The 27892-nt window shown below is 40.5% G+C and overlaps 1 protein-coding gene across 5 annotated transcripts in view; it reads right to left on the bottom strand.

Annotated features, from left to right (window-relative positions):
• Positions 1-244: 244 nt before the first annotated feature.
• Positions 245-27892, bottom strand: part of PCLO (piccolo presynaptic cytomatrix protein) — a 288390-nt gene continuing 260742 nt past the window's right edge. For all 5 annotated transcript variants that reach the window (XM_089525010.1, XM_089525004.1, XM_089525006.1 and 2 more), the window contains 3 exons: positions 9311-9445; positions 5676-5821; positions 245-4466 (listed from right to left, as the gene is read on the bottom strand). In XM_089525010.1, coding sequence (XP_089381136.1) covers positions 4326-4466; positions 5676-5821; positions 9311-9445 — 422 coding nt within the window. In that variant the 3' untranslated portion in view covers positions 245-4325. The remainder of the gene's footprint in view (positions 4467-5675; positions 5822-9310; positions 9446-27892) is intronic.

Here is a 27892-nt window from a genome sequence, read left to right on the forward strand (position 1 = left end):
CTGGGCACGCCACTTAACATCTATACAAGATACAGTCAACTTGTATTGACACTGACATGCTTAGAACTCCTGATGGGAGTAAAATTCCAAACTCATCTTTGTTTCTCAATATAAAAATGCATATTTACAAGAAAGGAACAAATTAAGAAAACAATGTTCTTCAGATCACTTTCTCTGAGATATATATATATATATATATATATAGAGAGAGAGAGAGAGAGAGAGAGAGAGCGCATACGTGTGTGTGTGTGTATAAATCATATTTTATATCATATAACTTAAAACTCATTAGTGTGTTCTTTTGTCAAAACAATTAATCATAGCATATACAGAAACCATCAAAATGCAATTTACGGTTTAAAGAGAGAGTATCCAGATTTTATTTTAATCTAGTAACAACTTCGGCAAACTGTCCGGGAATGCACGAACAGTCCCTGAATGTGATGGTAGTGGATTTGTACACTGAATTTCCTCTCAGGTTTTTAACCACTTGAAAAACAATGTGATTATTCAGATCATTTTATCCCCTCGCATATACATATAAGTATGAACATAAGCTGACAGTTTGTGAGCTGTGGAACGTTAGATGCTGTACCGACGAAAATAAATAAAGCACTTAATATAGCATCAGGTATGATTCAAATAAAAGATAAAAATATACTATTAACATCTGTATGAAATCTTCAGGAAACTAAATGCGAATTAAATAATTCTATATTGAGCATATAATATAAGAGATGTTTACATTTTACATCTTCATCCTATTAAAAAGAAGTAAGGTTAGCTGGTTACCAGCTACACTACTCACCCTCCCCACCCCTTTGCCCTAAACAATCAAATTGTTCCAACAAGCAGGCATCAAGAAAAGGAACTTGGCTGACAAGGAAAGGTCCTGATGTAAAGTGAACAGAAATGCCTCCCATGTGCTTGCAGTGAGGTACCTACTTCTTCTGAAAGGCATAAAGCAACAGCGACATAATTTCAGGGGTGGGAAGTGGGATATAATAAAGAATGTAAAGCATTTATATTGCTTCTGGATACTATCCCTTTAAAGGATTATGATAACAACAAAATAGTTCCACATTCATCACAGGAACTCATACACCTTGTTTGGAAATAAAGTGAGAGCTGGCTGTTATTCAGCAGAACGGAGAAAGAGAAACAACCCCTTTAAAGAAATGACCAGCCATTTGTCAATACACATACATTCTGTGCTTTTGGCTCATATTTCAAGCTTTCCCCACTCTACAAGGCTTTTTGTACAATATAAGTTTTATCTTCAGCTCAGCAAACTTGCCATATATATATGTATATATATGTGTATATATATATATATTCATTCATTCTAAATAAAGCGCATTGTGCCATCAACAATCCACAGTTTCAAAGAAATCCACAGCTGGGTAACTTTCATTCATTCCAAGTTAAGAGGTTCTTGCCATATGTAAGCACTTCTGTTTAACAGAAGAAACAAAAAAGTGTTTCAAGGAGGAACACAAAAAGGCAGAAATATCTATACATTTTCTTAAATACCCTAAGTCCCCGTGTGATTTTTTTTCTTTAAAAAAATAATTGCCACAAGAAGGGTTTTGTTGCCTTCATTAATAAAAAGAAAACTGCATTTAAATGTGATTCATCATTGCATAGAATGATTCCAGTACAGCCCAGACATTTGGTCAAAGGAAACTTGGCACGCTTTGGAGGCATCTCTAGTCTTAGCACGGATGTAAACATGATTTAGCAGATGGACTAGACTTTCACCACTTTGTGATACATGATAAATATAAAAGGAAAGGAGATTCTAATCCTCTTGGGGGGAACATGCCATGTCTCACAAAAGCTGCCTTTCTTAACAAGCTCACATTCCTACAATCAACATACATTCAACTTAGCATGTCCATTACAGTAATCTGATTCCAATGACTCTGAATGCTGTTGGCCAGCTTTGGAATCAATGCCTGGTGGCTGAAAGAGGTAATGAATGAGGGGAAGTTGAAACCACCATAGAAATAATAAGTTAAGGAAAATGCACAAAGAATTGCAGATTCTCATCTGCTGACAATGGGAAGCAGTCTTTTTTTTCTTTCGTGAATGCCTTTCCCAATCCGCGCAACAGGACATTCCAACAGCAGCCTAACTTTATCATTTAAGAACAACCAGCTTGCTAGTAGTAAGTTTTCTACTTTGTGCTTGCTGCTGTTTGAAATCTCCATGGCAATCGCTGTAAGAATTACAGCTTTCCTTATAATTCTTAGCCGAAATAAAATTGCCATCTGTTGCATGTCTCACCATTAAAAAAAAAATCACTTAACAATGGAACTTGAAACTGGATTTTTCAGAAAATACAGATTCAGACCCGGTGAAAGATGTCTTTCCTTTCATTTGCCTCTGGGTATGGTGGATGTGATAGGTAGTAACAGACAATTTCCAAGTGACACAGCATTTTAAGGGGAGGGCAATGCAATTGCTTCCAAGAACTGGACTGAAATGGATACCTGTACTGGGAGACAAGTGGATGAAATCTGAGCAAGACTGCCAGTTAATCCTGTGCTCATATGTTTTGCCTCCTCATTACACATGTTATTACACATCTTACAGCTGGGGTAAAAAGAAATATATTCTGTATTAGAAGGTGAAATTGAATCAGTGAGCCCCTACCTTGGCTTTATCTTGCCTGGAAATGTGTTGCTTTGTGGAAACGTAAAGTTTTATTTAAACCATTTCTTTCTGGAACATATATTTTGGATTTGGGGCTTTCCCCTCTTGACAAGGGGCTCACTGCTTAAAAGAATTATATGAGGTTGTTCAGGCTGGCTCCAGCTTCATGCATAGCTTTATTAGTTTGTTTACTACATTTCAGAAGCTTCTTTAACTCACCTATGAAAAGAATTATGCAGGCCAACACTGCCTTAATTGAAACCAACCTTCAGGCTCTTCTTGTGGTTATCTACTATAGATACTTGCTAATAGTGGTTTTGCTTCATGGAATGGTTTGGCAAACATTTTGCCTGTTTTCCATTATAGAAATACAAAGCCAATTATCATAGCAAAGGGGAATTATGATGTATCCATTTTTGTCTTAGTCCACAAGGAAGCCATAAATTTAGCTTAATTTTTAAATGTCTCTAGCCCATGACAATAAATTATGCAGGGTCAGAAATCTTTTCCCTACATTTTATAAGCAACATTTTGCTTTACAGTTCAATGTTGCAGAAGTTCGTCCTCCAATATTTTTCAATTTCCTTAGTGGAACACCACTTGAGAACATATATGCTACTTGATGCATATGAGACATCTGAAATACACAATCACACAAACTGTGAGATACAGTGTGTCATTTCTTCAAGATGACAAAATGCTTTTATTGATCTAGAACCCCCACAGGAGCAGGGAGAGATTAGCACAGTGGATCTAACACATGGAGCACTTCATGCTAGACATTTTGAAATATCAACACCTCGAAGTTTATAAAGGCAAGACAGATAATGAGGCAACAATATCCATCTCAGTGCTTAAAAGCCCTTTGAATCAACTCCATTTTTTGTAAACGACTGACTCAAAAAGAGTAGGCTGAACTGCAATTTCATCCACACAATCCTTGCCATTCTTCTTTTCATGATATGCTGTCAAATACCTCCCCCCATGCTTTTACTCTTTCCAAAATGACCATTATTCTTGTGCTTTCTGCACGTCATGTCTCAACTAATGTGGAGAACCACAGAGATTTTCTGTCTGAACATATTCTCCAAAGCATATAATTATGGAAGAAAAAAAATATGAAATTGCCACCATTTAAAATAAAAAACAACTTATCCTGCCATTTGCCTGCTGGGGCACCCTCTCACAACAGCAAATAGTCAGAGATGCAGAACACACTTGAGTGAGAACTGGAAAGGCAGTCACCTTAGGTGCTTTTGCATAAAATGATCTCCTTTCTGATTGCACCAAGAATCAGATTACTCTCCCATAGACTCTGCCTCTAGCTGCAGCCCAATTGTCTCCATCAACGCCTGCCCTCAAGTGCATGGATGCTCTTCTTTTGCTTCATCACCCCAAGGATTCTAACATCACAGAGCCCTCAGGTCAGTTTTCATCTTCAGTAGACTCTGAGCCTAGGGTGGTTGTTGTTTTGTCTTTGCTGTGTTTTTTAAACACAGCAAAACATGTTGACTAGCCCTCATGAAAGTGTGCTAAGTAGCCCAGAACTTGTTTTCACCCCATACTTCGTATTCTGAAAGCCTAACTAAACACAACATCAAAGTAGAGTCTTGGAATCACGCAAGCAGACTCTTCAAATGCTCAGTGCCCAAAGATGACACCTTTGCTCAATGTGTTTGTGTTGAGCTGACCAAAAGTTTGTGCCAGTTTACTATTCTTTTCCTGAGGTCCACTTTGTCAAGCCAGATATATGCCTCACCAATCAAAGTCTTCTTCATAAACTTTCCCCCATTAGAAACAAGGAGAATCTGAAAAAGAAGAGATGTTGTGATAAATATTTGCTTTATGCTAGAAAGATCTGGATGAGTAGAGCAAGAGGGTAAGAATCATGGCATCTGAGGTGTTTTTGTAGAGTGCAGGGCCTCCCCCTGATGTCCCTCTGCCAAAACTTCCCAAGACCCATCAGAAATCCATCTGGATTCCAGTCCCCAATCCCTCTGAGTCCTAGCAATTATAAACCAGGCCGAGAAGTGATTTGTCCATGACAACAGAATAATAGAACGTTCCTCCATTCCCAGATCACCATCTGTACAGAAATTTCTGTAGAGAAAACAATGCTTGGAGTGTGTCTAGCCGCATGAGTGGGGCCTGATATCATTTAGGATACACCTATACTTGTCTTGGCAGACATGAAACCCTGCACTACTCTGAACAGGGTAGCCTCAGCATAGATGTTTACATACTCCATCAGTATAAGCCACAGAGTCTCCAATACCACACTCATCCACTCCAGCTAGCTCAGGAAAGGACACTGTTGAGCAGTGGGGTGGGTGGTACACCAGCAGAATCCCTATTCTGTCCCAGCCACCCACCTTCAAGTAAACACACTCAAACCCTGTAGTCTGGAGGATAGGCCATCTGGTCAAGGGAATATTATCCAGATAGACTACTGAACTCCCCCTCCTCACCCCCTAGGTCTTGCCTGCAGCTGTACAAAGAATCCTGGAGGGCAAATCACCTTTCCAATGCCTCATCCAACCAGGTCTCTGTAATATATGCCAGGTCAGCACATTCAACTAGGATCTAATCCTGAATGTCAGCTGTTTTAGCATTCACTGACCCTTTGATGTCAGTTATGACTGATGATGCAGAGTCTCAGCCAATGCCTTCTATGAGATCTAATTTTGCCCTCAAAAGTTGGGATTGTAATCTTGATCAAGGTGTGCTAGTTGGTGGGAGAGAAGATTAGGAGGTACAACTCTCAGCTGCCAACAAAAAACGTATTTTGCCAAATCCTAATCTCTTCCTACTACAGTGAAGCCATAATATCATCATATAGTTAAATCTTTGTAGATGTAGTCCTAAATTATTTCCAGCATTCCTAAAATAAGAGGGGTTAGGATTGAACACAGCTTCAGCTGGTCTAGTGTTGGCTCAGGTGGCTTGGCTATCTTGTTTGGTCTCAAGTAAAAGAAGAGAAAACATAATATTCAATTTGCTTTAAAATAACAGATTACCTGGAGAGAATGTCCTGTGGGGCTCAAACTGAATCTAAATGTTTCATTGAATGAAGGTTCTCGGTCATGCCTGCACACTCTTGTTTTCTTCTTGATCACTCTCTTTTGTGTTGCAAGATTGACAACATACAGCTTCACATACAGATCTATTGAAACAGAGAATTCAGCCTGTCATAAAGAATCCCATTAGGAGACTTTACTGCTAACTAATTTAGCATTAAATTGGTTTATGAAAGCTTAAGAATCAAGGGGAATTCCCCTTTCTCCTGTTCTCTTTATGAGTCTGAGATCATTCCAGCAGAGTTAATGCAGTAGTTTGAATTTATTACAACACCCATGAACATAAAATCTGCCCTGATTCCTACACAGAATTTATTGGGTGAAATTGTTTATAAATCTTATGGACTTGGCCTGGAGGACTTTAATGTTTGGGAGGTACTGTGACTTTACAATTTGAATTTTGAGATCAATGAATGCTGAGCCCTCACCAGTGGTAGTGCCCCTGTAGTGTCTTATTTTTCAAGGAATAGGAGAAAGTAAACATGGTGTAATGGTTTCAGTGTTGGATTAGGACTCTAGGGGGTCATTCCTATTGCAGTTTGCTCTGAAGTGGGATTTGGGGCAAATGACCCTCGTTCCCATTTGAAACCGCTTCTGATCCTCATTGGCTCGATTCCAGGAGGAAAGAAGCAGGGCAAACACAAATAACCTGGGGTTTTGGACACTAGTTTGGAAGTGGGTTTTTTTTTAGAGGCAGCAGCTCCCATTAAAGGGGAAAGCCGCCACTGTTTGCCCGGTTCTGGGGGGTGGCTTCCAGCTTTGCTGCTGTTTCCACCAGCACCGGGCAAACAGCAGCGGCACAGCAGCAGCACCAGAAGCACTGCCAGTGTTGGGCAAGTGGCAGCAGCGGGAAGGAAAGAAGGAAGGTAAGCAGGAAGGGAGGGAGGGAGGGAGGGTCCGATCAGGGCCGCAGCCTTCCAAAGTAGTTCCCAAAGTAGTGAGCCACCGGCTGAAGGGCTGCCACCTTCCCTGGCTCCATCTAATGGGAATAATAAGCGTTCCCAGCCAAAAAAAAAAAAAAAAGCAATTCTACAAAATGTCCTTTTTCATAATGAGAATAAGGGACCTTTTGGGAATTGCTCAGAAAGTGGAGAGGAGCCGGAATGGAATACAGATTATACCCGAAGTGGGAATGATCCATTGGACCCCAGTGTTCAAATCCCCACTCAGCTATGGATACCAGCTGAGTGGTCTTGGGCAAGTCACACTCTTTCAGCCTTGGAAGAGGATCATGACCAACAAATCTTGCCAAGAAAACCCTATGGTGTCAGATGTTGACATAAGCTGGAAATAACCTGAAGCTAAAACACAAACAAAACAAAACAAAAACCCAACCAGCTTGGTTATTACATAGGAACACTGCCTCCTGTATATTCTATAGGTGAGTGGAGACCAGTGGCTCACAAATAAATGGGAGGTGAATCCACTCAGGTTTTAGTCTGTGCTGTAAAGGGTTTATTTCAGATGTGGAACTGATAAATCTCATTTAAAGTTTGGTGTACAATCTGGACTGGACTCACAGTATGCCAATAAAAAAAATCAGCCCAATAAGACTTATCTTAAAGGACTTTGCATTGTTTTTTGTTCTCAAAGCCACAGTGAGCGTACTTTGTAAAACTCCTTATCCCACAGCAAAGGATTTTAGGGTTTCTCTCAATTCTTGTGGAATGTTGGTTTTGCAGGGAGCAGCATAAAATACTCGACAGACTTTCTTCAAGCATGGCTAACTCCACTTTGATACTGCAAAGATTCCTGTGCACATAGAGAGCCTGCCATGCCAGAAGCTATAGACATACCCAGGCCTGTGGGATGATTTTGCCACAGTAGGTGCCCCTTCAATTGTGTCTGTCTAACAACATGAGGACATAAGAGCCATGCTGCATCAGACCAAAGCCTATCCAGTACAGAATTCTTTCCCCCAAGTGACCAGTCAAATGCCTATGGGAAGGTCACAATTGGTACATGAGCACAACAGCTCTCACTTCTTGCTTTTCGATAGTGATTAATATAAAGAGATGTGATGCCTCTGATAATGGAGCCAATATTTAGCACTGATAGCTTCTTCCTCAATGAATGTGTCTAATCCCAAGATAGCTTTATGTTATGTATTGCTTCAAGAAGAAACTACTCTTAGTCCTCTGATGAATTTGTCTAATATGTCTGTAAATATGTTTATGTCATAGTCACATCTTACATTTTTGGGCGTACCTAGGATTGCCAGGTATTCAAAGCATCAGTAAAGAACATTAAAAGTTCATGACATGCAGGGCTGACAATTAATTTTCTGTCTTTACCAAAATTCATATGTGGTTTCATTTTTGGCATAATCCACAGTCCTAATGCATTTTAATTATTTCATAATTATTTGTATTAATTGTGAACTCCAGACATACTCACTTGCTTCTGCAACTTTGCCTCATCTTTTCTCAAAAGGCACACATCCCTAAATACTGGATTTTTGTCATCCCATTCAGTCTATATAAAAAGGTATGCTTTGCAAGCCTGAAATGAGGACTATCACGTATAATAAAGGACCCCTACAAGCCCTATAAGGGTCAAGGACTGGAATCTGGCTGGGGCATTGTGTCTTCCTAATTGGACTTACATCTGTGGGAATTAGAATTGTGCAGTTGTGTAGCATCCACATCTGGTCCATTCATAGCAGAGTCAACAAAGTGCATGATGTACAATGGAACCAATGCACAACCGAACCAGTGTTCATCTGTTCTGACGCACATCACATTAGTCCTGATGTGCATTGCATTGTGCTCAGTGAGCATCAGGCACTCTTGCCAGTGTGCCATTATACATCTTCACAATTCAGTAACCTGGTTTTTTAGCACTTTAGATAACTATATGCAAAGCAGTGTTAAATAAAGGGTCAGATAGGATTCTAGCAAAGATTTTGAGCCCTCAGATAAGGGACATACCTTTAATAATGAACATCTGGCAACCCTAAGTATACCCCTAAAAATAGCCAACAGCCCCTGGTCTGCTCCTGTGCTAGGCGGTTGCTTTTAGTGCTAGTCAGCTGTTTATTAGGGGTTACTGAATATATGTGGAGCAAAAGCATGCCAGACCCATGCCTTCACTGTTCTCCTGCATATGTGGACAGCAACCTCCTCAATGGAGAGCTTTCTTTACATGTGGAACCCCTGTATGCAACTGGAAAACCTGGAAAAGCAAGGTTCCTCTTCATGTGGCGTTTCTGGATAGGCAGAGGAGACTCTCCTATTCACAAAGTTGTACTCCATGTATGCAGACTGATGGTGGACAGAAGCAGGATTAACATGACCCCACAATCTCATATCTATAGTTTAACCCCTAAGGAACACATAAACAGGCTTTCAGTTATGCATGATCTCTCAAAATACTTCACATTTAGTCCCCTCACATAAAGAAAACTACTGTGGGGCCAAAGGAAACATTTTTCCTAATGTTGTTTTGCATTAGATATTCATTGATATTGTAGTTGGAGAGGGGAGTGTTTCCTCGTGACATAACAGTTAATCATATCATTAACATAACATGACCAAGCCAATTTAAAACAATTTAAAAGATGGTATGATTGATACCAGGTAAGTGATCTGGTGATTTAAATTTGTAGGTGATATTCCTGCATTGAAGGATCTCCACAATTAGCTGTTCTCCATCTGTCTTCATTTCCTTCTTTAAGGCAATCTTGATTTCTCCCATCACCTGGGTTTTACCTGTTAAAGAGGAAAGGGAGGAAAAACATTGAAATCAGCTACAGTGAGAGAGAAAAAAACTGTACTATTTTGTATTATTGCATAATTGGAACATTAGGCAAACACGGTATTTTCATAGCATATTTAGTAGTTCCAATAAAAACAAATAAACACAAGTGTGCTATTAGCTACTCATCAGTGTCCACTTATATGCATTATATAGAGCTCAGCACAGATGTGGCTCATAATAATATTAGAGAGAACTTTACAGCACCATGTCCAACTGACTGAAAGGTAGTTTTCTTCACTGATAAAGGTCCCCCATCTGACCTAATGGTGAAGATTGGTGCTGCAAAGATGTGGGGATGAATAATACAATTGCTTGAACAGTAGGACAGAATCCTTGGCTCTGTTGCATCCAGCTGGAATCCTCTCTCCTGGTGGAGAGCTGACTGCATTGGAAAACCACCACCATTGGTGTTTTGCACATCACTGAATTGTTCACTACTCTGTGCATACATATAGCACTCATACAGAAATGACTCTCACACTGCTTGCTGTGGGTGGGAAAAGTTAGGTGTGGAAAGGCACAACTTCTGCTAATTGGAATGGCAACACATGGAAATGGCTGTCACCAATGATGGTGGGTGGCTCCCATGCCAGTGGGAGGGCAAACCTACTCTGGGTTTTAAACTTTAAAGAAATGATCAAAAGGGCTAACTCTTATCCCTGAAGCAGGTTTAGCACCTTGGGTAACTATGGTAAAATGTAGGTTAAAACTTGAAGTGGATTCACCACCAGACTAACATTGGAGTATCCCGGTGGTAGTAGTTCTCATGCTGCCATTTGTATGCAGCAGGGCAAGGGACAGAAAGCAGGTAAGGTGTGGATTCTTTTTTCCTCAACCAAGCAGTACTATGGGAAAATTCAAGTGACTGGAAGCCATACCTGCTGTGGTGAAAAGGGGCCCTAGATTGTGGCCGAAATATATCCTCCTCTTCCCAGTGCAGTGGCATAGTAGCACTGCCACCAAGCCCTTCTGTGGATATTTAATCCCTCTCAGGTCCAAGAAGATGTAAGAGCTCAACCCACCCACCCCGCCTCTGGGCTCTCTCTTATGGTTATTGAGCACACAGAATAATATTTATCTGATTCCTGACAATACTGATCATGGAAATGTGTGACCAGAGCTTCTCCTTCACTCTCTCATGAAATCAACCAGGCATTTTTTTAAAAAAGAAAATTACATAGTAATTATATAGTAAGGAAAAAAGGTAATGGTACTTACAACAAGAAACTTCAAATAGTTTAAAATACAAGTTCTTCAATTACTACCTGGTTGCAAAAAGAAGCCCTCCCAAACAAACACAGGTTTAACAAGTGCATATATACACTCACTCACACACACATATCCCACTGGTCTCCAACTCCACCTTTTGCCTATTGTGTTGTCCAATCCCTTTTCCACAGACCTAGGAATCTAATCCATCTACCTAAACAGTCCCTAGCCGGCTTTTCCATACCTTCCCCTGGCTAGCATGAACCATCTCTCTTGGGTTTATCCTTCCTATAGTCTACACCCAGAGGCCCTGCAGGGTCATTTCACCTGCTTAAGCCCAACATAAGTTTATGGACCCATTTCAAGAACCTATAAGGGTGGTGGATGATAATGTCTGGTGCGGCTGCAGCACAGAGGAGGAATAAGTGAAATAATTCACTAAGGCTGACATTCTGCTTGGGGCTTACAGCTTTGTAAATTGACCTATGTGTGTGTGAAACCCTATTCAGTTTCCAAGATCAAAAAGGATCTGGTGCATTTAGGGTATTCAAGGTTACTGTCTTGGAAATTTCACCTTGAAGTAGTGTAAATTTTAAAGCAATCCTCTCTATATCCACTTGAGGGAGCAAAGTAACAATGCACACAGTATCATGATTCTTAATTGCAGCTATGGCAGCCCATCAAACTACAAAATATATCTTCAGTCTGCATCTTGGGTTCATTCCCTAGAAATACAAGCACCTGGTATTTGTTGGTAGAGCTTCCAAAATGAGACAGAATCTGGTGCTTTTGGGGTATTGAGGCCCTGAGATGAAAAGTATGCCATTTATATTTTTGAGATTTATCATGAACAGAAACAAATTATGTAATTAGTGGGCAGACAAAATTAGAAATTCCACAGAAAATAAAAGACAAAGTTTATTTAGGGACAAAACAGACTGTCTGAAGGGGCAGCTTGAAGCCACCCTGACAAAGCCAGTTTAGGGCCGCAGCAACTGCATGACATGGACCCAAGCTGCCTTTTTGCCAGCAAAAGCCACTCCTTTTTGCATCTGCAAAAACCTGGCTTTTCTGCCTCACCATGGCAGGAAGTGGGAGGCTTCTTGGTTGCTGTTTGACTGGCTGCTCAGTCACTGCTCCCTTTGTGTCCTATCATCCTGGGGGCAGCAAGTGGGCAGCTGGCTGAGCAGCAACCAAGAAGCCTCTTGCCCATGCCAGACTTGCAGCAATGGCCAACGTGGACAAGAGGCCTTTTGGTTGCTGCTCAGGCAGCTGTGTAGGGTGATGAGCAGATGAAGTTAGAAGAAGGACTCTTCTAGAGAGGAGGGGCTGTCAATGCTTCATCAGTCCACATGCTCTGGACTGGAGACTGGTGTGGACTGGGAAAGGGAGAGATTTTAACTACACCCTTCCAAGGCAAAGGCCTCTTTCCAAGAATCGAGCACAGATACTCCTTCCCCAGAGACATGTTTTCCACTCCCCCCCCCAACAAAAGGTTTCTTCTGCTACCTCTTCTCTCAGCCTGTATGATGAAAGAAAGGAACAACAGCAATGCAACTCCAACCAGCTAGCCAAGTCCCTGCAAAGCTCACAAAGTTTCAGCACTGTCCCAAATTTGAAAGGTCCTTTTTACTGCCACTTCTGTCCTGCTACCATGTGCTCTAACGTTTTCCTCCAGTCTGTCCCAAAATGATGCCACTCTGAGCCACAGAAGCAATGCCCTGTGCCCAAGCTTCGCACAAGTTTCCCAACTGCCATTATTAGCAAAAGTCACTGGTAAGGGGGTGAATTCACATGGGCAGGCAAAGAGCAGGAGACACCAGCACACAAAATGATCAGCGAGGCTGTGTGGTGGTTTTCTGGGGACCCTGAAAAGAAGTTTAATGTAATCCCCATACCCATCATGGTCCTAAAGGCTGCTGGTTCCCCTTGTCTTTCCTGCACACCAAAACATTGACTGAAGGGCCTCCTGCCACACCCCATTTCCCCTCACTGCCCCCCTACTGCCCCCTTTCTACCTCATTGCCCCCCTGGTATAGATGCACCCTACACACATATTGGCTAAATATTATGATCCCCACATGCCCCCTAGTTTACTGGGCAGAAGACCCTGGGATCAGCTTGCTCAGGAAGGTACTGACTACTATTCCCATCCTCTCATACAAGTGATTTCTGGTGTGACAGGCATAAGCATAACCCTTGTTGCAATTCCCCATCGTACCAGAGATGGCTTCCAGGAGGTTTTGGGGTGGGACTGTCAACCAGCTGCTTCTTGGCTGTGCGCACACATTTGTAACTACAGTGCTTACACATTTTTATTTTATTTTATTTTATTTCAAGGATTTATATCCCGCCTTTTTCCCACAATGGGATTTGTAACTACCCTACAGCATTTTGTCCATTATTTATTATTTATTAGGAATGTATGTTGTCTCGTTTTGTAATGGGTCCAAATTAATTTTTCTTCTCTGGAGGGGATTCAAGAAGCATGAAACTACATTTGTGTGCTGGGGTCTGCAAGTCTCCCCTTTCCTCTTATTGAAGAAGGATTTTTTTCATGTAGTCTTTTATTATTCTTCAAACTTTACTCTGTACTCTGGCTCCAATGTTGTATATCATTCCACAGAAAGGCAAGTTTTCAATCAGATGGAATTTTGAAGGTAAATCATATAAATTATTTAAGTGATTTTTTAAAAAAACAAACAAACAAATTGCTGTCTTGTAGCTCATCATTTTTTAGGCATTAGTTGGCAAATACAAAGAAAACATTTTCATAATTCCTTGAAAAAATTCTGGTGACATATGATTGCAATGTTTAAATAATATTTCAAGCAAATTGCATGCTCGTACCAGCCAAAATCAATTGCTTCTATTACCTTCCTCAATGATGCCATAAAGCAAACTTGAGCAGAGTCATGCCTTTGAATTATGGTGATTTACTATACTAGACTCCAGGTCAATCTAGCAGCTTTTGTAAACAAAAGCAATACTGGGTATATGGTTTACTCCTTCTTTTTCTCTGGGCCACTTCAAGTTATTCTTTTCTTCAGTGTGGGTTTCGAAACAGATCTGGGGGTTGAATTCTAAGTAGCTAGCTGTTGATAACTTGTTAATTTTCTTTTCTCTTTTCAGATGATTTAATTACTCTGTTGTTGTTGTGTGCCATCAAGTCATTTCTGACTAATGGCGACCCTAAGGCAATCCTATTATTTTATTTAAAGGATTTCTATCCTACCTTTCTCTCACAATGGGATCTATTTCATGGGGTTTTCTTGGCAAGTGTCTTCAGAGGAGGGTTGCCATTGCCATCCTCTGAGGCTGGGAGAGTGTGACTTGCCAAAGGTCACCCAGAGGTTTACATGGCTGAGCCAGGATTCAAACCCAGGTCTCCAGAGTCGCAATCACTATTACCAGTTAAGGACAAATCTTGGAGCTTATTTATTTATTATTATTTCTTTCTTTATTTTTATCCCACCTTTCTCCCAAGTTGGCTCATTACACACACATACTCACACACACTAAAATAACAATTAAAAAACCCAATTAAAATAATGAAATAAGCTTCTTGTGAGAAAAACTCATGTAACTCAGTGACTGGTCTGGCATCATTACTCCCTTCTTGATTAAGCCTAGTGCTGGGAATTCCAACACTAAGAAGCTCTCACTTAGACAAAAAACATTGCTTTCACTCTATCACTGTTTGTGGTCATGTCCCAGAACAGAGAAGTAGGCCTCATATTTTATATCAATCTTAAAGTAAAAGGGACACTGGGATGAGTGAGCGAGTGGTGAGTGACTTGGAAAGGCGACCCCAAGGCAGAAACCCGGCCATACCATATTTGGAAATCTGGTTGATTCTAACAAGAGAGCAAGCAAGGGCACCCATTATGATTAAATCACTCAAGGCATAACCATAATTTGTTTATGGAGGGTGTTGATTGGATCATGGCCAAAGAAGGTGACTGTGCATACATGGACAAAGGACACTTCTTCAGCAGCAAGGGGTTTTCCTGTGTATGAGCTATTCATACCAATCACCTGATCATTTACTATAGCTTCTGAACATTCCTATCCACATGGAAAACCATTGAACAGGAATTTAATCCATTCAGTCCTTGATTTCTGACCTGGGGCATGATTTTGGGTACGTATGCCACTGCCTGCACACAAGCAATTTGGTCTAGTTGTAAACAGGTAGACACACTGTCAATTTGACTTGACACCTCAATAGCTAGCTACCCCACTTGCCTCGGCAGCTATTGAGTCCTCTCCATACTGGATTCCCATAGACCTTAAAATCAGTACACTTCAAAATCAGTAATGTATCACTGTTAGCAAGGCACCCACTTTTTGTCTTCTCCCACCTTTGCTTTGTTAGTGTGTTTATGTGTTTTTGTACTTGTTTGTCTGTTGATTATTCTGTTAACAAAACAACAAAAACCTATTTGGGAATTGCCTCTGGAGTTCTGTATGAATTAGAACCAGTATAAATAGGGTTAAGATCCCAAGGTCGATTTTGCCTTGGCCAAAACATAATTTGAGCTATTAAAATTCCCCTAAAGCATATTAATCTGTGGGTGCCCTCCAGCATTTTGGGTAACAGAAGTATTGGAGTCAAATACAATAACCAACACCAAATGCAATAACCAACATTTTGCAAATAGAGATGCACATGAAATCAGAATTTTACCTGCTGGGCATATTTGATGAAAACTGGAAGAAATTAGCTAGTTGTTCCTAATTAGTTAATTTCATTTCTCTTTTCAAATGATAAATTCAGATTTCAGATTCTCTTTGGTAAAATCATATACTGTATGATTACAATAGTTAGAATTAGATATGTCAGTAAAAAGAAGGAGGGGAGTGTCTCAACTCAAGAAGAATGGTTAGTAGGCTTATATGATGCAATAGAAATGAATAAACCGACCAACTTAATCAAAGACATAACATTAGACAATTTCAGTAAAACATGTATGCTGTGAGGTCTGCTGGCTTTTCCCTGTATCTGGGCCCAATCACTTTTTTAACATATGCTCTTTTAATTGTGCAGTTTTTTTTTCCAAATGAATGCCTGGTTTTATGATCTTTAGCAACAGAAATACATTGCAAACCTTGAGAGTTTGTGAATTTCTGAAACAAGGTGCGCTCTGACCTTTTGCCTGTCTTAGGAGGTACAAATGAATAGTCCCTGAAGCAAAATGCAAACTCAGTATTTTTTTCATTTGTATCTCTATGTGTAAGTGGCAACACAGGTGTACGCAACTGAAAAACTACTGTTGCATTTGCAAGGTTGTGTGTGTCTGTGTCTTCAAGCCACCGGTTGATGAATGATGACCCTATGCATTTCACAGGGTTTTTAAAGGCAAATAATAGTCAGAAGTGGCTTTGCCAGTTCCTTCCTCTGAAATGTTCATGGTCACCCATCCAAGTACTAAATCAGGCTGACCCTGCTTAGCTTCCAATATCAGGCAGGATCTTGTGCCTTTACAGTATTCAAGGCTTCTGTCTCAGAAATTTCACCTAGAAGAATTGCAAAATGTAAATGCAATCTTCTCTTTGTCCACCTGGCGGAGCAAAGTAATATGGCAATACACATAGTTTCATGATTCTTAATTGCAGCTCAGACAAACCGTCATGCTACAAAAGATAGCTTCAGTGTGCATCTTGGATTAATCCACGGAACATATTTTTACTGTTCCACTACCAAGCCTTTTAAGTTTGCTAAGGTTCTATCAAAATTTTTAATTTTACTGATTTTTTTATAGCCTCAAAAAATTAATAGCAAAATTTTGCTTGTTTTTCGTGTATTTAAAGATCTGCACATTAAATGGAAACATTAACTAAACACTCCTGTTTTTCTTATTGGCTGCTATTTATTTATTTATTTATTTATTGAAATTATACCCTGCTTTTCTGCTAGGATGGAATCCAAGGAACTAACAGAGATACACAAAGCTATCCAGGGTGATTCGTTAGATCAATGTTTACAGGTCAGTATACAGAGCTATATAGGATTCCACATTCTGTTGGTTGAAACCAACAAATCTAGACCGTTACTTTTATTCAGATTATCTGCTAGCAATTGGGTAGAATTCCAGATTCTCCCTTTTGCACAGCTGTTCAAGGAACAAGAGCTCTCCTATGCAACAAACTAGGCTTCATATATTCACATATAAATCTCCGTATTCTATTTAGCCAGTTTTAATACTATTAAAAACTAGCTATTTTTGTTTGTTTGTTCAGCGTATCCTTTTAAAACTTGGGCTTCTTTTAGAACTGTCATTTTATTTACATCCAGCAGACAATGGCACCACTACTTTTCATTTGTCCTGTGGGCTTGTTTCAAATAGGGTATGAAAAATATACCATATATACTCGTCTCTAAGTCAAAAAATTTATGCCCAAAAATTGACCCAAAAATCCCAGGTCAACTTATTTAGGGGTCATTATGGAAACGTGATAACAGCTCTTTCAGATTTCCCCATGCAGTGCGGAGAGAAATTTAGCAAGAAACAGCCAAGCAGAAATAGTCCTGGGTGATTGATTGATATTGCTGTTTGTTTAAGAGTCCCTCTCCCGTCCCATCTGGGTGAAACGAAAGCTGAAATGATGAAGAAAAGCCTCGATGTGAGTGTCTCTTGCCATATGCACCCATACATACACTGAAGGAACCTATCCACAGGTCATGGTAAAATCCATAATTTTGGCCCGGTATGTTATTTTAAATGATGCATGCATCCTAAGAGGCCAGAAGCAGTGCCAAAGTTGTGGTCCAGTCCTTAGGACTGGAGCATGTATTTTGCGTGGCCTTTGGACTCTTAGGATGCATGCATCATTTAAACAGCATACCTCCAAAGTGTCCTGAAGTAAATTTATTATGGCCTGTCTGTATGGGCCCTTAATATGGTATTTCACTTGTTTGCAAAAGGGCACGATGGCTGTCTCTTTATTGTATTTTTGTAATTGAGGCAAACATCTAAAGAAAAACATCCAGAGGATTCTATATTCCTGAAAACCCCACAAGTGTAAATTTCATCCAAGTAGTGTAAACACACTGTGGCATGCACCTGTACATAGAGATTTTGCAAACAGTGTGTAATGAGAGCTAACAATGGTGTTGTACAGACCACCCCTTTACCTGCACCCGCCCCTTTCCCCGACAGATCAGGTCCTGAGCTGCCACAACAGCAGCCCCGGAGGCCCCGATCCTCTGCTTTTCCTGGCCTTGGGGAAGCGGCAAAAGGCTGCTTCCCTGTGGCCTGAAAAGGAGTGTCCTTGGGGCTTCATGCTCCAAGGACACCCCAACAGCGGTGGGGACAGAGAGAAAGGGGCCACTTGGCCCCTTTCTATCTGTATCGCTGGCGTGGCCATTTAAAGGCCGTGCCAATGATACGCGTGACAGAAGGAGCTCCAAAACAGAGCTCCTTCTAGCACCGCTGAAAGAGCGCCACAAGCACCCTTCAGTGCCGCCAAGATGTAATGGCCACGCTGCGCCATTTGGACACGATGCGGCTGTTACATCAAAATGGCAGCACCCATGTGAACAGGGTGCCACCATTTTGTACATACTCTGTACGTACTAGGGTTGTGGGTGTCTAAAAGAGATGCCCCCAGGCAACCCTAGTACGTACGGAGTACGTACAAAATGGCCCATCTGGACAAGGCCAATGTTAGTTTTAATATGTTAGTTGTGCTGGTCTGTGACTGTAATAAAGTTGATCTGAACTGAAATATGTTACTTAGGGATATGTGTGCAAGAATAATGTTATTTTTTTTTTTTTTGCGATGTATGGAAACATGAGATGGCATGACTCATTAGAAAAGATAATAATGCTCAGCAGTAGGAAATGAGGAGGACACCATTACAGGTGTACAGATTCAGTCAAGGACACTAGGGTCCTGAATTTGTAAGAAGTGGGCAAGGCTGTTGATAATTTAGCTGCTCCTGTCAGTGAGATGTGGTGTGAAAAGCAGCAGCAACAATCCTTGTTAGGTCCTGTTGTAACTGCTTATCATACTGCACCTTGTAATAGAATGGGGCTGGACATGTCATTGTTCAGTACTCCACTCTCCTGCACCTCATAACTCCTTTGGTTGGTGCAGCTACCTGTCTTTTAAGATCGATTTTGGCTGGCATTTGTGGTCAATTTCAGTATTTGTAATGCTGTACATCAGGCTTACAACATCTTAGATACTGAACAGAATGCCAGCCAATGTTCCATGCTGTTTGTGGGTTTTTGTGTCTATGCAGCTGAACCCCTGCTTAGTATGTGTGTTACTGCAGCTCAAAAATGAAAGGAATAACCTTGTTTACAATTTTAAAAAATGTTTTCAGAATTAAAAGAAATAATTATGCACTGGGAGGGAGGGAACTAGATGAGAAAAATAAAATTGCCCTCCTCCTTTCCTGTTGAGAAATTGTTCCAAAAGGTTCTGATTTTCTTATTTAAAAAATAGACACTGTGCTTGCCCAATAACAGACAGTTGATATTTCACTAGTATTGGTTTGTCTTCAAAAATCTTTCCTTTAAAACATATTGCAATTCATTGCAAAGCTCACTCCTAGCATTTTCTCCTCTGCACTGTTATCTATTATGAATCACAGAAATCCCTTAAGGTTTTCCAGCTAGGGAGAGGTGGGAAAACAAGCAAAATTTTTTAAATATATAGGTGTTTCAGTCTACCCAAATGTATGCTCTCACACTTAATAGTCACAGCTGCCTGAGAGCTATATAGCAGCTCCAAATTTAGAGCATTCAGTTACACTGTGAGCCATATGTGAACTTGTTTTTAATATATTTATGCACACACAAAAAGGAAGGAAGGAAGGAAAGAAAGAAAGAAAGAAAGAAGAGACAGGATTTAAACAAAAATGTGCACCTATAGGGAAAATTTTATTTTAATGTTTCCTATGATATTCAGTGATTTTCTTTTAACAGCACTAATATATTAAAGATGTTACGTCCAAGAGTTACTCTTGTATGTGGCTCATTTCACCTACCAAGGGAAGACATGTTGAATATATTCTTTTAGTGGCTAAACCTCAAGATCTGTTCTTCCAGCTTGTTGGTGAGTACTGATCCTCTGTTACCTTCTCTCTAGTATCAGTGTATTTGATGAATTTAAATGAAGTGCATCAACCCATTCCTCTGAGTGGAAATAACTATCCTAAGACTTTGTGTGTGTGTTTTCTTAGCTAATGAAGGGCTGAAAGGGATGGCCCTGAAGGGGTGGCTTGATGGAGCCCTTTTGAATGCTGGGTTGGGGCCATGGCAACTGCATGCCATGCCCCAACCCAGGTTTTTTGCCGGCACAAGAAGAAGCTGCAAAACGTAATGGTTGAAAATATTATGTCTATTCCAAAAAAGCAAACTTGGATTTTGCTATTTTATATAAAGGACACCATTTTACTACATCATTGTATTTAGTGGGACTTGAGCCTCCATGGATTTTGGGGGGACCTGGAACCAAGCACCAGTGGGTACCAAGGCTGTACTACATTCTGCTGTTGAAAGCAGCAGGAGCAGAGTTCTTCTTCTGTTCTGTGCACCCTACACTTTGCACCTAGGAGGGTTATTTCCAGTTAGAAGAATGAGCTGATGAACATTTTAATTAAATAATAATAATAATAATAATAATAATAATAATAATAATAATTTAAATAGATAAAATACACTACTTCTGGAGAAAAATTAACAGAGGATCAGTCTCCACGAGCAAGCTGGAAGAACAGACCATGAGCTCTACCTACTAAAAGAATATATTCAATATGTCTTCCCTTTGTGTGTGAAGTAGGCCCATGCACAAGAGTATCTCTTGGACTTAACATCTTTAATTTATTAAAGCTGTTCAAATAAGCAGCTTGAATAATAGCAGCAGCAGAAGAATTGCACAGACAGCATGTTCTTTGGTGCTTTTTCTTAGCAAATTGTACATCATGCATTATGTGTTGTGCCTGGGGATTGTGCATTGCTGCTGTGCACCCTATACTTTGCATTGCGGCTATTCATCACTTATCGTGCATTACACAAGGGCACTTAGTCACTGATACATGAGGTGCAATGTTGCTATTTTGCATGACCATTGTATAGTATTTGTATAATGCATCTCTGTACACAGATATTTATGTTATATTGAGGGGATGTTGGATTGCAGCCATGAATGGATAGCACTGAAGATGGAATTTAATTGTGCTAGGTCCTTGGATATAAAGTAAAATAAAAAATAATAGAATACATCAGCTTGGTGATCAAGGAGGGTGGAGTTTCTGAAATATTCTCATCTCTGTTCTAGTGCTTTAGGCTTCTTGGCTGTACATTTTTAGCTCCTATATGCTGGTGTACTCAGAAAAAGATTACAACTGTTTTGCAATCTCCCCCACTGTTTGGAGATGAAAAGAGTAGTAACAAAAAGCTCCTTTCAGAGACCATCCATTTTACTGTCAACAGGAAAGAAAGGCTGCTTCAGGGGGGAAAGCTTAAAATATAACAGTAGCAGTATCAACAACCTGCTTCATGAAAGCAAGATCTGGTGAATTAGGAGCAGGGGAAAGCAGAAAATCTTTCTCTTTGCAGAGACTGGTTGGTGATATTTTTTTTCCTTCACCTTTTAAGATTAGCTTTAGACTTGGCCTGAATTTCTAACACTGCTCATGTAGTGGTGGGAGGAGGGCTGCTTTGGAAAGGAGTGTTGTTCTGTTAAATTTCTGTAAAAGGAGGAGACAGAAGAAAAAAGCAATTTTGCTGTTTTGGGTGCAGTCTTCATTTTGTCAGTTTGCTTAACAGTGGTTTAATGATCTGTCTCTCTTGGATTAAGGGCCACTTGACTCATGACTGTTTTATGGGTTCGGGGGTGTCTGACACTGGTGTCTTTCAATATCATTCACTGGAACTGGGACAGACTGTGGCACTCTGCTATGTGAGAATGCCCATGATTAGAACTGGATCAGGTCAATCCATTAAATAATATTCTAGGCACAGTCGATAATTTCCCCTTCACTTCAGCAGGGGGAGAAAAGTGTGAGAAGAAGAAAGCCAGTAGTGAAGATGAAACTTAGGGTGGTGAGAGATTTCTGTCAAGGAAAGGGATTGGCCATTATGTCTGTGCCATTAACACTGCAAACTATATAGAGGGGGAAAAGTACCTATGAGTTAAGTAAGGATTAATCCAGAGTTAGCACCCATAGAACTCCAACCTCAGTTATAATTTACCAGATACACATAACACAGCAAAGATCGAAAATGTCTATCATCATCATCATCATCATCATCATCATCATCATCATCATCATCATCATCATGCCTCTGAAGTTTGAAGCACTTCATTGTTTATTTTATCATCTTTTGTTGTTATGTGTTGCCGGCTTTGAATTACAGTGACCCTATGAAAGCAAGGCCTCCAAGTGAACCAGTTATTAACAATCTTGCTTCAGTTTTGGACTGTGGCTTAATTGCCTGAGTCACTCGTACCTATAATTGGCTTTCCCTCTTTTCCTATTGCCTATGGCCTATATAGGTTATTATTGTGGATGAAAACCCGAGGCTGTGGCTTGCTTAAAGTTACTTTAAAATGTGCGGGAGCAGTGAGATTCAAAACAAGAACTTCTTGATTTGTAACTTTGGTCTTTTAGCCACTATCCTATATCAGCTCTCTTGAGTAGTGTGATACAAGGCCATAAAGCTACCAAGAACTGTCTACTTCCTTGTCTTTTGAGAAATGTTTATTTGAAGAACCAGACTACATTAAACACTGCACCATCTTCACACACATTTCTGCAACTATCCATAAGTCATGGTAATGCCCGTGCTCCTGACCTAATGTTCAGGGCCAATGTAGATATGATAGAGGCTATCTTCAGTCTTTTTGCCTGGACATACAGTATAGCAAGTTATTTGTTTGCTGCACTCACTTTGCACAGCAGAAGATTTTCTCCAGTCTATTTGATCCTGCTTTTGCTCAAATAAACAAAATATAAATCAAACAATGACAGTCTCTACTTAGTCTCTTCATGGACTAAGTAGTGATCTTGAATAGGAAACAGTTACCTAACCATAACTGTTTTGTATTCATTATCACGCCTTAGTCACAATTGCCACAATCATAACTCTTCTCCCAACCTATTTTAGCAGGCATCAGCTGCTTGGGGAGAAGGAGGGCTATTCTGACAACACAGCTGAATTATGTTTCTGTCAGGCTTTTTTAGGTGGGAGGGACGGTGGGCCAGAAGAAGTTATTTGGTAAAGCGCTTAGTTAAATATAAGCTGATGTAAGATCCTGGCCAAAATATATACTTTCTAAAATGGAAGTTTCAGATTTTTATTACCCATCACTTCACACCTTCACACTTTAATGAAGTGACTGTGTACATAGACAGAAGCCTTTAGATGGCCAGAGCATTGGGTGGCATTCTCTGGACTCCATTGCAGGCCACATCCCTCCATCACTGCCAAAATTCAGCAGTGGGTGGCAATTGGAAGTAACTGTGGCCAAAACAGCCAGACTGTAATGCTTGATCAAGATACATTTGCCTTGTATACCCTTTTAAATCATTAAATGGATTTTTAAAGTTCTGCAACACATTTTTTGTGGTACATTGCCTGAATTGGCCCCAATAGTAAGGACTTCAAGGTTTTAACACTGGCCAGGGCGCAAATTGTGCCAATGATCTGTATGTTGGCTACCCTTGTGAAACTGGCTATTATGGCTAGAGTGTCCATTTGCTCTTTCTTAATATTCAAGTTAAGAGAGAACCTCTGCTTCTTCCCTCTAACTATCAAAATAATTTGCCCTTTCTGGCTAAAGAGAACAAGGAAAGCATTTCCTTACATCCGTTCATCCATGTTCTCTGTGATGTTAGCTTTCCCCCCTCGCTGTTTTCTCTCTTAACTAAGCAGCCAGTAGCAGAGAGAACAAGGGAGGAAAATAGGCTAGTGACATCTTTCCCCATAGTCCATGGGGGAATAAAAACAAACAACCCCCACCCTTTTTCAGAGAGTGTAAGAAACATGTAGCATTATCCCTCCTTACAGGTAGCAGAAGACTTGAAAGAGGAGCTTTAATTCCTTGGGTCCACGAAGGCTGTGAGATTTTGTGACTAATGCAAGTGTTTTGGGTTTTCCTGATACATTCTGCACATGGTTAAAAATGAACTTTTCAAAGAAATGAATGTAAAATGTAACCATTCCATCCAACAGGTTAAGCTTGCTGAAATAAAATGATCTGAACATCAGCTACTATTTTCCAATGACAAAGAAGAAAGATTGAAAACAACCTTGCTGGTGTTTGAGTATGTAGCTCTCCATTCATAGCATTGACTACAAACACTTGGGGAGAGCCTGCTAAAGACCAGTAGGAATATATGACTTTGTCTAGTTTGCATCCCATCTTTTCAAACAAACATTTTCTTTCTATACATTAAACAATTTGAATGGGTTTAGAGCACTATGTAGAGAAGTACAGCAGCTATAAATGTCTTGGTGTTAATCGAATCATGAGACCTTAAACCACTGAAATACGCTGTGACTCAGCCCAGACTTTGGCTTGCTAAGTAAGTTAATCAAGGATTAGTACTTAAGCTCAGATCTAAATTTATAAGATTAAAGACACTGAAATTACATTTAAATTGCTGGGTTTGCATCAGGCACTAATGGTGAAGACAACACTATTACAAATGGCAAGTTCAAATAGTTAATGTAGTCCAGCACGTAATTCCTCTTGTAATGAAATGCTGAGAAAAACAAAAATGGATCTGAAATGAAGATAAGTGTGTAGTGTGAGAAAGCAAGGAAAATGAATTTAGCAGCACATAGTGTTGCTTAGAGAATACAAAATGAGGATCGGTATAGCAATCATTGTGTAATGTGAAAGCTTTCATTTATTCGTATAAACAGATGTCAGCAATGGCTGAAATGCTGGTTAAAACTATGTACCCTTGACAGTCCTCTGAGAAGGAGGTCACTAAGGGGAAAGGAGAACATTTTGCTACATGAGGAAAATATGCACGTTACAAGCTATTCACAAGGTGTGTGTGTCCATGTGTATTTACTCCCTTGTTTTCTGACTGGAATGAGGTTTCATGACAGAATTTTAAAGGGTCAGTTTTCTCACCCAGTGGAGAATACTGGTGGCATATAAGAAACTTGTTGTATGTAACAAGGCAAGCTGAACATGAGGAAGCAGGCTGGTACCAAGGTTTTGACATTTAGTCTTGAAATACTCCTGGTTCTAAAGAAATAACTGTGCACCTTTGTAATCTACCAATTCTGATTCTTCCTAGCCAGTTGGTACTTCTCAAGTTATAGGATCCAGGACAGACTTACATGAAACAAAACACAAAGCTGTGGTCATAGACATGCCATTTGCTTCTCCTCCATGTGTTCTGTGGGGCTGCTTAGAAGATGTGTATGCATAAACTGGCCTTAAGTGTTCTGCGTCGCCTGAAAGTTTACATGCTCCCTACTAGAAATCAGTTTGCCCTTACTGTAGCTTTGTTATGCCAGTGCTTTGCTAGCGATGGTAAAATGCTCCCAAATTGTGAATATTTTGCTAAATATGTACCATATTTAGCAAAATATTACCAAACATTCTGCTTCAGGAAGCTTGTGGAGACTGATTAGAGATGCATGAACTAGGGAAATAGCTATGCCAGTAGTGTATGTGTGTTTATATATGGCGATTATTGTTATTCAGATGCCACTGTGATGGAGAATGACTATGTAGTTACTATTTAATACATAGACCAGGGGCAGAAAAAAAATAGAAAGATGTAGTGATAGATTTCTAGATGACTTGCAGCTGGTGTTCCTATATCATCAGGGTAGGTGGATTTTATCTGGATTCTAAGTATGCCACCCACTACCATTTGGTCAATCACTTGTCCTGGATCCCAAACTTTCATATATATATTTTAAAAAAGTAAGGGGCTATACAGACCACCCCTTTATTGGCTGGATTGATGCACAAAAAGGAGAGCACAAAAAAGAACACGTAGAGCACAAAAAAGGAGCTGGAAAAACTGGCTCCTTTTTGTGCCCTTGAAGTGGTGCCATAGCTGCCACGTTGTGTGATGATGTCCCTTTGGTGCTGTGCCATTTGGGTGCTGCGCCAGAGGTGCATCATTATGCCACATGCCGTGTAGATTGGTGACTGGCACAATGACGCCCTACTGGTGGTAGGGCTTGAAGCATGTAGACACTCAGTCCTCGCCCCACCCACAGGCCAGTGCTTTTTGCTGGTCTGTACAGGGCCAAATAGCTTCTAGCCATTGTAGAAGCTGAGATGTGGGATTCTATCAAGGAACAAGTCCACTTAGGAATTTCAGATACAAGGGAAATAATACTGAGTGGTAAAAGTGGTGGTGTACAAGAAGGCAGTAAGGTAGCCAGGCAGGGGTGCACTATGAGGTGAGGGTGGGAGTGGGAGACATCGGAGAGCTAGCAATGCCAGTGGCTGGGTGCAAGAAGCAAGAGAAGGCATTATGAAGGTGCAAGGTGAGGTGGGAGAGGGAATAGGAGAGCAAGCAGTGCTAGCAATGGACCAAAAGAAGAAAGTGAGGGGTGCACTGTGAGGGCATGAGGCAAGGTGAAGGAGAGATGGGGGAGAGAGTGGTGTGACTGGTGGAGTGTATGAAACATAAGAGAGGCACATTGTCAGAGTGCAAGATGAAAAGAGTGGGAGGGAGAAAAACAAGAGGGAAGAGAGGGTGAGAAGGGCAGTGGCAGGCTGCCAAGAGTAGGAGAGGTGGGCATGATGGGGACAAAGTGAAAGACAGGGAGATGTGGTGTAACATGGTGAAGGAAGGGGCTAGGAGATGCAGCAAACGGCAAATAACAAGAGAAGGGGATATTGCAAAGGCATGAGGTTAGTCCATGGGGAAGGAAGAATGGAGTGGGTGTTTTAGGAACAGAGCAATGGAGGCAAGAAAGCAGAGATCCTTGAGGAGGAAGGGAACAGTGCATTTCATTGCTCCAATTTTCTGTTCCCCGAGGTGGCCATCTTATAATGCTGCTCTGAAGAAAGAAGGTGGGAAAAGGCAAGAAGAAAGGGTCAACAGAAGCTTGTTAAGGCAGATGTCTGATGTGGGTCTTTAGATTTTGGGGAAACATTTATCATTACCTAAACCATGAGGTTTCCTTGGCAAGTTTCTTCAGAGAGAGTTTGCCATTGCCATCCTCTGAGGCTGTGAGAGTGTGATCTGCCCAGGATCACCCAATGGGCTTCCATGGTGGATTGGGGATTTGAACCATGTTGTCCAGAATCATAGGGGCTAAACAGACCACCCTTTTGCAATGGCTTGGGGGTGGCGTCAGAGATGCAGAAATGCTCTGATGCCGCCTACATGGCAGGCAACTTTACAGCATTCAGTGGCATGGCATTTATATGCTGCATACTGCAGGATAGCTGCAAAGCTGCTGTGGTGGCAGAAACTGCATTTTGCTGCTTCTTTTTGTGCTGGCAAAAAGCTGGGTTGGGGTGTGGTGTGTGGTTGGCACAGTCCCAACCTGACATTCAAAGGGGTGTTGTTAAGCTGCCTCTTCAGGGCCATCTGTTTTAGCCCATAGTCCAATGCTCAAGCCACCATGCCACACTGACTCCTATAGAGAACAATAGCAAATATGATTTTGTGATCAGAAGTGGAAAAATATTCTCAAATATTCTCACTGCTATTGAAGCAGTGAGACAGAAGGGATGGGGAAAATATAATTGTGTTTATTTATGTTTAAAAAAGTTCTGTACAGAGCTTGAAGATTTTTTTTGGACCACAAGTTCCAAATCCCTGAGCCTACTTCTGTATACAGTTAAGGTTAAGGGAGAAAGTGCAATAGCAGTGAGAAAATAATAATAATAATAATAATAATAATAAACTTTTACTTATATCCCGCTCTTCTGTAGCAAGACAATCAGAGCAGCCCATACTAAAACGTCCACATACAATATAATACATAAAATTACAATACCCCCTTAAAAAGAATTTTATATATTACAATGAAAAGAGTTTTAAAATCAAATAATGACCACAGATTATTTACATAACTTTAAATGGGATAATAAAGGCATTGAAATAGTTAAATGGATACCATGAACTGTTACAAAACTGGTACTAGAGCAAGTCAGGTCTCAAGCAATTCTCTTTAGAAGCAACCATGAATAAACTGAGGTTGTGTTACTCTGGAGATATTAGATGATGGGAC

Source organism: Sceloporus occidentalis, unplaced genomic scaffold, assembly GCF_023333645.1.
Source record: "Sceloporus occidentalis isolate IW3139 unplaced genomic scaffold, rSceOcc1.0.p SCAF_5, whole genome shotgun sequence".
Classification (NCBI taxonomy): Eukaryota; Metazoa; Chordata; class Lepidosauria; order Squamata; family Phrynosomatidae; genus Sceloporus; species Sceloporus occidentalis.